Source organism: Elephantulus edwardii, unplaced genomic scaffold (assembly GCF_000299155.1).
Source record: "Elephantulus edwardii isolate Elephantulus edwardi_28Jun2011 unplaced genomic scaffold, EleEdw1.0 scaffold00018, whole genome shotgun sequence".
Taxonomy (NCBI): Eukaryota; Metazoa; Chordata; class Mammalia; order Macroscelidea; family Macroscelididae; genus Elephantulus; species Elephantulus edwardii.
This window is the reverse complement of record NW_006399768.1, coordinates 7931143-7943735: the sequence shown is the minus strand read 5'-3', so window position 1 is coordinate 7943735 and position 12593 is coordinate 7931143. Positions and strand designations below refer to the sequence as shown.

The 12593-nt window shown below is 37.3% G+C and overlaps 1 protein-coding gene across 1 annotated transcript; it reads left to right on the top strand.

The window, feature by feature from the left end:
- The first annotated feature begins 9592 nt into the window (after positions 1 to 9592).
- Positions 9593 to 11581, top strand: LOC102848069 (disintegrin and metalloproteinase domain-containing protein 21-like). The gene has a single exon (XM_006882270.1). The coding sequence runs from the start codon at positions 9593 to 9595 to the stop codon at positions 11579 to 11581; it is 1989 nt and encodes a 662-aa protein (XP_006882332.1).
- The last annotated feature ends 1012 nt before the right edge of the window (positions 11582 to 12593 follow it).

Below are 12593 nucleotides of genomic sequence, written 5' to 3'. Positions count from 1 at the left end.
GAGACGGTGCGATTGGCACAGGACAGCGCAGAGTTTAGGGATGTTGTACATAGGGTCGCTATGAGTCGCAAGCGACTCGACGGCACATAACAAGAACAACAACAACATAATTTAACCAGATTATTTCACAATATATCTCTTTTAAGGAGGGCAATTATGTTTGTGGATTTTTAGATAATGAGCTTCCTTCCTTATTGTGCATTTTATTTGCCATGATTCAGTATAAAACAAATATTTCACTCTCATTTATCAATTTATGCAAAAACATGGAATGTTGTCTCAAAAATATCTTTCCTAGGCATTATTTTATGTTTGGCAAGTAAATAGTTTTTGCTAATTTGTTGTGCTGTCCCTATCTAATTGTAATTATATATGTTATGATCTAAACTTTCCAGAAAAGAAGTCCTTCATCTTTATTTAAAGGGAGTTCTGGTGATCTAGTGGCAAGACAAAGTAAGGGAACACTGCATGATTTAAAAACAGGAAAGTTGTATCTCAAGATAATGACTAGGGATGGAAGAAGGAGAGTTGATGCCTTTGAACTTTGGTGCAGGAGAAGAGTATTGAATACACCATGGACTGCTAGAAGAAACAAGTTCATTACAACTTGCTAGAAATAAACAAGTTCGTCCTGGAGAGGGTGAAGCCAGGCTGCTCCTTGGAGGCAAGGATTCTGAAACTTCGTTTGACATACTTTGGACATGTTGCAAGGAGGGACCAGTGCTTGGTGAGGGACACCATGCTTGGGAAGAGAGGGCCAGTGTAGGAGAGGAAGATCTCTGATGAGATGGATTGATTCTGTCACTGGGTTAATGGGGATAGGCCTGTTGAAGACAATGAGATTGGCAAGGGAAAGAACAGGGTTTAGGGCTGTTGTACATAGGGTCACTATGAGTCACAGATGACTTGATGGCACATAACAACAACAATATTCAATCAGTGTACTGAACAAGCAATTTGAGGAAATATGAGTAAGAATGTGTCATTAGTATTAGAGGCACACTCATCAACCTTTTTCATTCAGATGACATAACTTTGATTACAGAAAATGAAGAAGACTTGAAGAACTTACTACAGAAGATCAAAGATTATAGTCTTCAATATGGATTACAATATAAGACCAAGAAAACAAAAACCCTCACCACTGGGCCAATAAGCAAAAAGATCGATGTTATCTACAATTTAATTTTACTTGACTCCACAATCAACACTTGTGATTGCAGCAGTCAAAAAGATCAAATCACACATTGCATTGGGGAAATCTGCTATCAAGGACTTCTCCCAAGTTCTAAAGAGCAAGGGTTTCACTTTAATTACTAAGGTGTACCTAATCCATGTCATGACATTTTCAATTGCTTCCAGTATATCTGAATATTGGACAATGACTGTGGATAACAGAAGAATATATGTATTTGAATTGTAATATTGGAGAAGAGGACTAGATAACCCATTGACTGTCAAGAGAAAAAGCAATATAGTTTTGAAAGAAATGCAATACGGGTAACCCTTAGACCTAAAGATGATGAAACTTTATCTAACTTATTTTGGGAATATTCTCTGGAAGCCACAATCCATGATGAGCAACATCATGTTAGGAAAAGTTGAAGGTCAGTGACAGAGAAAAATATGATACTCAAGAAGATAGATTAACACAGTTAAATACCACATGGGCTCTAGTATGACAGAGATCAAGAGGATGATGGCAGAAGGAAGGTTTCAGATCTGATTTTCATAAGGTTGCTATGAGTCATAGTCAATTCAACCTCACCTAACAACAGGAGGTAAGGAGTTGCACCACCAAACACTTGTGGTTCAAATCTACCTTATGATACGGGTAGTCTCCTCCTGTCTATTTTAAAGCCTTTGACGAGCCTCTGGAATGTCAGTTATTAATTAGTTCAGACTCTAAGACACATAATAACTACAAACAAATATAAAAATTATTTTTCATTTATTTCTATCCATGCTTAATTTATAAATAATTAAATATTACTCTGCAGCTATTCTTTGGGGTGGCAAGAAACTGCTCTGCAATTCCAAAGGCTTGTGGTTTGAATTCAACAGCTGTTCTGCAGAAGGATGGGCAATCTTCTCCCTTGTGATTAACTGCCACTGGATGGTCAGCTATGGGTTGGTTTCTACTCAACAGTACACAACAACAACAACATGCAGCTGCTGTAGAGAGCACTAGTGACCTAGTAAGTCAGGAGTTACACAGTTGGTCCAAAGGCAGGTGGTTAGAATTACACTAGCTACTCTGCAGAAGGAAGATGGGCAATTTCCTTTCTAGCAATCTACAATCTCTGAAAATATGCTGAAAGTTCAGCTATGAGTTGGTTCTAACTCCATGGAACATAACAACGACAAGAGCATTTCTATTAAAATAAATCAAGAAAATAAAAATGGTTGTAGTTCAATTTGGTTTTTTAGGATAGATTGTGCTCAAAACTGAGGAGAAACCAAGTAAGTTGATGGGAAAATGTACACACGTGCTCCTCCTATTAAATGGAGAGCTGACAGAAACACAACCTGCAGACATCAAACTGGTAAATGATGAAGAGACATCTATTCACTGCCAAAGATAAGCTCTTTCTTTTTTTAAACATTTCATTTTTATCTGAATGTATGTTTACAAGCTAATCAAATATTTGAATTTATTTCCTTTGTTTACCTACTCTAAGGTGGGCATCCCAATCAAATATATTCTCACAATGTTTTATCTTTTAAAAATTTATTTATCTTATCTTCTGAAATTTATTGTCTTTACTCACTGGTATAGATATGAAGGATGTGTTAATGGAAATGTCTTTGAAGTGTTCTTTCATATTATGATGATACTTATTGAGGGTTGAATTCTTTAGAAAAGATTTCCAAATGGAGAAGGAAATATTTCTAAATCCTGACATACCTCAAGTTGTTATTAAAATTATTCAAGGTTAATGATGTAATCTAGACCCAGGAGAATAGTGTGGGCCAAGTTCTAAAGCTGAAAACTTTTTATGTATATAGTATGTGAAGGATGGAGAGGAGGTTAGATTTATCCCTATAAAAGAGAAACTCTGAGTAAATTCAAATGAGATTATGAGGCCAGAGAGAGAGAACTTGAAGGGTAGTTACAATGGATTATGGAACAGAGAGTATCTTGTTGCTAAGCAGCTAAATATAGAACTTAATTAAATGAGAGATAAAGGGGGACAGAAATTCCATTTCCTTTTGACATATGAGGCCTCAAGAAATGTTTTTATTCAATTAGACATATACAAACTATGTCAAGGTGAGAACTAGAAATGACTATGGTAACTATTAATACTTCTGTTTATAAGTTATTCAAGAGTTTAATGTTAAAAAGAATTAGAATATTATGATTTTATTATTATGATATTTGTCTTCAAAAATTCCAACTACTTTCTTCTTTTGAACTCTTGAAACTTGACAGCACATTTCTTCTCTTTAACACTAGAAGAATATGATTAACCCAAATGTTCTTATGACTAATATAAAGATGAGGATTATGGCTAGCATGGGGTAAGTCACTCCTACTTATCTGTGGTTGAAGGTGAAAGACTAATTCATCTATCAAATTCTGTAATAAGCAAATATAACAGGGGGTAATTTTGTCTTTATAATTTAAAAGACAATGTTTAAAAGTTTTAAAGATAATAATACAATACTAAGGACAAAAATTCAAAAGAATTTTAAACTTGTATAGATAAGATTCAGGAGGGGAAAATTTGCTTACAAAAAAAAAGAAAAAATTAAAGCCGAGAGTGTCTAAAATATCTTTCCATAATTTCATATTTGAAGTTGTAGTGTTTGCATATTTCATCCAAATTCTCAATTTTCTTCCCTTTTAAATATCTTCCTAAACATTGTTTATGGTTTATTTTCCCAGAATTATTGGATTTTTTTTGCAGGAGATAAAGAGAGTGGAAGGATCAGCCTTACATGGGTTCAATATTTTGGTCAACAGGAATAGGCTTGATGGAATCTATAGGAAGGTTATTTAAGGATGAAACATGATGAAATTAATGAAAACATGAGATAAAATGGCAGGTTCTTTGAGTAATTATTAGACTGAAGTGTACATTTTGATCAAAAATAAATCACCATAAACTACTCAGATAGTAGAAGTTGAACAGTTAAGGGTGATGACAAGATACAGGTCAGGAACTTAAACTGATAGCAGAAGGTTAGTGAAAGGGCACTGCAAAGATAAAATCAAATACAATAATATAAATTATCCACATGCTAGATAGCCATAATATTGTCAAAATTATCTGTTGAGGAGAAATATGTAAATCCTGCACTGAATGCTTTGAGATGTGTTCAGGAATGATTTATGTTGAAGAAAATGCAACCAAAATCAATCTTAGAGGCAAGGAGAGTGAAACTTCATCTCACATACTTTGAGTTTTCAGGAAGTACCAGTGCTTAAAAAAAGGACATCATGCTTGGAAACTTTTTCTTCATATAGATCAGCTTTTGGAATAATTTTCCCTGAACATAGAATGGATAGTTATGGAGAAAGAATGCAACTCTCACTCTCGGTGCAGATAATCTTCAGCCCTTCCCTTGTGAAAGACTAAGATGTATAACAGAGAACTCAGTTCATTCTAACTCTTGACCTGAATTCATATAATATAGGAGCTTCTGATCAATAAACCAGACATATTACTTTACGCTCAGCTAAAATATCATTTAGAATGGATCGATCTCAACTACCAAGAGAACCTGAAGGAAGGAAAATGTGCACTTCTGTCATGCCATCAGGGAAATTGCATTAGTGTGTTATTCATGATTTCTGTGGGCAATATCTATATCATAATGTAGATACAGGCAAGAACCCTAGAAGCAGACAAGAATGATTTTTTAATTTTTTTAATCTAAAAATGTGTGTGTATTCCATTCGTGGTCTTTTTCCAGGTGTAATTTCAAAAGGTAACTGGTCCCAAATATGATCTAGTGATGATTTGCTTTGTCTTTGAAACTAATAAATAAAAACCTCAGCTATTAAAATTATTAAAATTAATGAATATTGATACTTAACTGATTGTTAAGATTTAAATTCTCTTTAAGTCTTTATGGTTTGGATTTATTTTATGTGAAAGTATAAACAGGCTTTGGACTTCACAGTACCAAAAAAAGTGAATTATTGGCTTTTTTTTTTTTTTAACAAAGGTTGGTGCAAGAGTAAATGAAAAAATGAAACAGTGGTTTAGAGTAAATTTAGTGTAAAAGTTTTTTAGAATTTTAGTGATAGATGCAGTTTGAAACTAAAAATAGAGTCGGCATAGCATAAGTGATTCCTGTTAATAGTAAGTTTCCACACTTCCTGACACCCAGGAGCCCATTGTAGATGTCACCCTGTCAATCCACCAAGCTGAGGGTTTTCCTCTCCTTCACCAACTCTCCACCCTTTCCAATATCATGTCCTTCCCCAAGGAATAACACCTCCTAACAATATGTTCCAAGCATGTTGGGTGAAGTCTCATCATTCTTGCCTCCAAAGAGCAGTCTGGCTCTATTCATTTTCTTGGCCATCCATGTAACGTTCAGCGTTCTTCTCCAATATCACATTTCAAAGGAGTCAGTTCATCTTTGGTTATCGTTATTCATTTTCCAGGTCTTTGGTGCATAGCTAGTAATCAGAAAGACCAAGGCCTGAATCAGACTCACCTTAGTCCGCAAACTAACATCACTACACCTCAATAATTTGGAAAGATACCTAACTGCAGAATTTCCCATTGCAATCTGTCTCCTTATTTCCTGATTGCTCCTTGTTGTGGTTGTTGTTGTTAAGTGCCATTGAATCGCCTGCGACTCATAGCGACCCTATGTACAACAGCCCTAAACTCTGCTCTGTCCTGTGTCAATCACACTGTCTCCGACACTCCCATTCCAATTATCCCAGTCACTGAATCAATCCACCTCATAGAGGGCCTTCCTCTCCTGAGCTGTCCCTCCACCCTCCCAAGCATGATGTCCTTCTCCAAGGACCAGTCTCTCCTCACAACATGTCCAAAATATGTTAGACGGAGCCTCAGAATCCTTGCCTCCAAGGAGCCACCCGGTTTAACCCTTTCCAGGATGAATCTGATTGTTTTCCTAGCAGTCCATGGTATTCTCAATACTCTTCTCCAGCACCACAGCTCAAAGGCATCAATTCTCCTTCTATCTTCCTTGGTCTTTGTCCAGCTCTCTGATGCATAACAAGTGATTGTGAAGGCTTGTATCAAACACACCTTAGTCTCCAGAGAGACACCATTGCTCTTCAGTACTTTGGAGAGGTCCCTAACAGCAGACTTTCCCATTGCAATGCACCTTTTGATTTCCTGGCTACTGGTGCCAAGAGTGTTGACTGTGGAGCCAAGCAAGCTAAAGCTGTGTACAATCTCAATCTCTTCACCATCCATTTTGATGCTGCCAATTGGTCCAGTGGTGAGAATCTTCATCTTCTTGACATTGAGCCTCAATCCATATTGGAGGCTACAGTCCTTGACTCACTGCAGCAGGCGCTTCAGGTCCTCCTCAGTTTCAGCAAGCAGGATTGTGTCATCTGCATAATACAGATTGTTGATAATTCGTCCACCAATCTTGACCCCACATTCCTCCTCATAGAGCCCAGCCTCCCGGAGAATCTGTTCTACGTATAGGTACCAATGGTGTTAATTATGGATCCAGGCAATATGAAGCTGCTGACAGTTTTAATCTCCTCTCCATCCATCCTGACATGGCCTATTAGTCCAGTGATAAGAATCATGGCTTTCTTGATATTAACACACAATCCATACTGAAGGCTTCATCCTTTGATATTCTGCAACAAGTGCTTCAAATCCTCTTTACTGTCAACAAACAAGGTTGTGCCATTAGCATAATGCAGGTTTTTGATGAGTCTCCCTCCAATCCTGTTGCGATACTCCTCTTCATAGAGTCCAGATTCTTGGACAATTTGCTGAGCATAAAGATTTAACAGGCATAGAGTCAGAATACATCCTGATGCACTCCCTTCCCAATTCCAAACCAGACTCTAAGGATTGCACTGGAAAGTCAGGAAGCCAAATCTAAATGAAAACATGTTGAAGTGGAAGAGCTGAACAGACAGTTTTAAAGGGCAGCTTGGGAGGACAAAGTATTATAATGGAATGTGCAGAGAGCTAGACTTGTAGAATAAAAAGGAAAGAACTCACTCTTCATTTCTCAAGCTGAAAGAAAAAAAAATTAGGCATCGTGTCACAATGTTGAAAGATACTATGGACAATGTATTGAATGATGCAGAAAGCATCAAAGAAGTTGGAAGAAATGCATACAGACTCTGTGTCAGAAAGAATTGATTAACACTGAAAAATTTCAGGAAGTACCATATGAACAGAGCCAGTGATAATTAAAGAGGAAGTGGATACTCCATTGAAAGTATGGGGGGGTAAAATTAAGGGCCCAGGAATCAACGAGATACCAACTGACTTGTTTCAATTAACAGATGTAGCCTTGGATACACTCGTTGGTCTACGCCAGGAAGTTTGGAGGACTGATCAACGGATTGGAAGAGGTCTATATCTGTTCCTATTTCCAAGAAGGGTGATCCAACTGAATGTGAAAACTATCTAACAATATCATTGATATCACATACTAGCAAAATACTGCTGAAGAATATTCAAAAGTGCCTGAAACAGTACATAAAAAGGGAATTGCCAGAAATTCAAGCAGGATTTAGAAGAGGTCGTGGCACCAGGGATGCCATTGCTGACATCAGATGGACCCTGGCTGAGAGTAAGGGACACAAGAAGAATGTCTATTTGTGCCTTATTGATTATCCAAAGGCATATGACTGTGTGATAATAAGTTACGGCTGACATTGAGAAGAATGAGAATCCTTTCAGAATACCTTCAGAATTTCAGAATGCCTTAAGCCTTTTAAAATTTGTATGGCTTTGGAGGTGAGTCATTCTGTGTTGGATGGTGGCAGGCTCTGGATTATCTTTGGCTGGCTAGAAGCCTCTCGTTTGGAAGCAATGAGAGCCTGATGTGTGGGCCTGCAGTCTTTTAAAATTCATTTTTGGACCTGGATTTAATTGTTTTAGAAATGAACAGTCCTAAGTGGTACAGCACTTTTCTATCATTTCTCTATATTGAGGTAACTTTGGATTTCTGTGGTACTGAACATTGTGTCTGTCAAGTATCATAATGATTACACATAGTTGACAATGTTTCGTAGTGTTCACAGGTAAGAAAGGCTTGGAAGCAGGAATGGCATCCACTTCCTAAACCACATGCCTCTGGAAACTCTATGAACTTGGAGAAATGATAGTTATAGAAAGGCCTCGGGTCTTTTGCTCATGGAGTCACTAAGACTTGTGCACAACTTGATGGCAATCAACACCTGTAGCATAGGAATTGACCCATAGCTGTCCTGTTAGTGAGTTTTCAGAGGCAATTAACTGCACAGTATGAGATTGCCCATATTTCTTCATGGAGAAGCTGGTGTACTCAAACCTTATGCCTTTGGTTTAGCAGTGCAACTCCTTACAGCTAAACCAGTGGAGCTCCTTACAATCAAGAAAATACTTTGGAGCACTTCTACTCTGCAACGTATAGGGTCATCATGAGACAAGGGATAACTTCATGGCAACTCAAAACAACAGTAATCTTCACCAAAGAGTTTCCTTTCCTTTCAAGTATCATTATTTCTCTTTTGCTTCTGAAAGTACTTTTTTCTAAGTTCTCCAAACATCAATAATTACTACCCTAGTTACTTTCTTTTTCTCTCCCTTTTACACAGCCATATTTTGAAAAATCCTTGTTTCCTTAGGCATATCCTGGGTAATGTGACCCAATAATTTGTTATTTTTGTGATTTGGGTTTGAAATAAAGCGCTATTAATATTTTTGACAAGTTAATATATATAAACCCATATTGCCTCAGGAAATCAAGATACATGTTTATTTCTCCCTTTATGATAATCTTGTTTTAACTGTTTTTCTTGAAGTGTTTACACATACTCATATATTTAGAACTGAATGTTATGTGTTCAAACAAAACTGTCATTTAGGTTTAGTGATTTAATTTTCCTGTAGCAATCAGCTGTGGTATTTGTTTACCCACAATCTTTTTCTGTTTTATGAATATTGATTAGCAAATGAAAGAGACTATATTAATCCACTTTTGAGCCAAATACTGTTCTTTCTAGTCTAGAATTTTCTCCTTTTCTCTCACAACACTTTCTCTCTCTCTCTCTCTCTCTCTCTCTCACACACACACACACACACTTAGTAACTACCTTTTTTGTGTGTTTATTTTAGTGTTGCAACTGTGATGGTTCAATTGTGCCAGAAGTAAGATTTTAAAGGCCTGCTTCAACAAGCTAATAATCAGCAAGAGCCTTCTGCCTGCCTTCTTCTGCTCCCATCAATGGCTTCTTAACAGTGGATCCATAATGGTTAAGGGTGAAGACCTGGTACATTTGAGAATCACTCTCCAACTGCTTGGAGCTAGGGTGTTTTTGGTCCTTTCTGTATTATTTCAACTTTGTTATTCCCAGTATCAGAGTCCCTCAGAAGTGGTTACTCCTTTGAGATTAACTGGAACTGGAAAACACATGAAGGCACAAGGTTGGCTTTCCTACATGTTGAACTTTGGGGGTCGGAGACACATAATTCACATAAAAGCCAGGAAACTTTTGATGCCCAGATACTTGCCTATCTTCACCTACTCAGACCAGGGTGCTCTCTTCGAAGACTACCTTTTTGTCCAGAATGACTGCTATTATAATGGTTATGTAGAAGGAGAACCAGAATCACTGGTTTCTCTCAGTACTTGTCTTCGGGGTTTTAGAGGAATGCTACAGGTAAGTGACATCATTTATGAAATTAAGCCCAAAAGACTTTCACACACATTTGAACACATGATATATAAGGTGAACAGTGAGAAGACACAATCCCAAATGCAGAGATGTGGCTTAATGGAAGTGGAAATTGCAAGACAATTGACATTTGAAGAGAAAGGAAATTACACTCTAAAGCAAAGCATCAAGGAGTTCTGGTGGACCTATAAGTGGTATGTTGAACTCGCAGTAATAATAGACTATGATCTTTTCCTTCATCAAAAGAGTAATATCTCAAAATTGCAGGAGACTGTTTGCAATACTATCCATAGGGTTGATTCAATTTACAGTCAACTGGGTGTAGAAATGACTTTGTTAGCAATTGAAATCTGGAATAAAGAAAATCCATTTCCCCTTATTAGCTCATCTAAGATGCTAGATGATTTTTGCAAATGGAAGAAAAAGTTTTTTAATTCTCGTGTGCACCATGATATTGCAAATCTTTTTACAAAGAAAGGTCATGGTCTTTATATTGATTATTCTTTTATTAATGGAGCATGTAGCCACTCATATAACTGTGCAGTTTCGAGTTTCACAAGTGATGATTTGAACTCTTTTGCATTTATTGTATCTCATAATATTGGTCACTCTTTGGGTTTAGCTATAGATGGTGAATGGTGTACATGTGGCAGAAAAAGATGCATAATGTCTGCAACAGGAATAACTACAACAAAATTCAGCAACTGTAGTTATGCTGATTTGAAGAGAGTGATAACAAAAAAGATGTGTTTGCTCAGCACACCAAATCCAGGGGACACCTTGATCTGGAAGTACTGTGGGAATGGTGTAGTTGAAGAGGGAGAGGAGTGTGACTGTGGTTCCTTAGATAACTGTACAAAAGATCCCTGTTGTCAATCAAATTGCACTCTGAGACTTGGAGCCATGTGTGCTTTTGGGCTTTGTTGTAAAGACTGTAAGATCATGCCATCAGGACAAGTGTGTAGACAACAGATCAGTGAATGTGACCTTACAGAATGGTGCAATGGAACATCCCATCAGTGCCCAGAAGATGTATATGTACAGAATGGAATACCATGTGCAGGAGGGGGCTACTGCTTTGAAAAGAGATGTAATAACCGTGATGAACAGTGTAGGCAGATATTCGGGAAAGATGCAAAAAGTGCAAATAAGAGATGTTACGAAGAAATGAACATCCAGGGTGATAGGTTTGGTCATTGTGGTAGGAATGCTTCTACATATGCAAAATGCAATATCTCTGATATCATGTGTGGCAGAGTTCAGTGTGAGAATGTGAGACTAATTCCTCTACTGCGAGAGCACACTACTGTGCAGGTGACTCACCTCAATGATGTCACCTGCTGGGGCATAGACATTAATTTGGGGCTGAATATACCCGATATTGGTGAAGTGAAAGATGGTACAGAGTGTGGACCAAATCGTATCTGCATCCATAGAAAATGTGTCAGTATATCTCTCCTGAAAAGTTCTTGTTCACCCAATACATGTGGAAAGAGAGGAGTCTGCAACAATAAAGGTCATTGCCATTGTGGTTATGCCTGGGCCCCGCCACACTGCCTGACAAAAGGTAGTGGAGGTAGTCTCGACAGCAGTCCACTCATTGAGAGACAAGGAGAAAAAATGAAGACCATACCAAATCTCCTGTCACTGTTTTTGCTACTTCTTTTGTTTGTTTTGTGTTCCTGTGTGCTCATTTTGGTTTGTAAGAAGTGTAGAAACAAATAATAAAAGATGAGCTAAATACAGGCTGAACCTAAGAACTGACTACTGACCTTTTAAATTTCAGAAAAATAAAAAGAAACGTTTATAAATACAAAAAATAAACCCAATCTCTAACTGTACCTCTTGTTCATTAAGCCTGCGTCTCTTGTCAGTAGAAATGTTAGTGGATGTGTCAGCTCTGAGAGATTCATTATGTTTCAACATCTTCATCATTAACCACTGAGCAATGGTAATTCTTAACTATTCTAATAACTCTTAATTACTTTAAGCAGATGTAGTTTATTTTTTATAGAATTACGCATATTGTGTTTTGAACAAAATGATAGCTCATGAGTACTATTTATGGTTTAAATGGTTGTCTCTCAATTAAAAATTCTTTTACTTACCTTAATATTTTTTATTTGAAATAAGGTTTATAGAGCAGATTGGTATTCTATTCACCATTAATGCACATTTTTATGGAATTGATTACAAACCTCATCTTTTTTTACCATTGTTCCCAAATCTCTGTTATCCTCTCTTTCTTATCTTTGGAGTTTTATCCTTGGACCAGTGTTATCTTTGGATTGTGGTTGATTATTCAAAGGACTGAGTACCACCCTGGTGCTATTGTCACCTTAGAGACATGTCTATTTCCTGGCTGAGAATTTTGTCATAGGGGTAAATTCTAGAACACATTCAAAAGGCATCCAAGGTTTATAGTCTTCAGATTTCTGTCTCTGTGGAACTGCTTCCAACTCTTACTACACTGGCACACTAGGAATGTGAAGCTACAGTCATATTTCTCCTTTGCCAATTCTTCTCCTACTGTGTTATAAGTGCCATCGAGTCGCAGGCTACTCATAGAGACCCTATGAAGGAGAGTCCTCAACGCTTGGGGGCCTTTCATCCTCTCTCCAGGTTCATATGGTTTCTGGAGGCAAGCTATTATGCAAGTGGATGCCACTCCTCGTATTAGTTTATGCAAAAAAGACCACAAAGAGGAGACAATAAAACTTCCATTCTTTTTGGACAG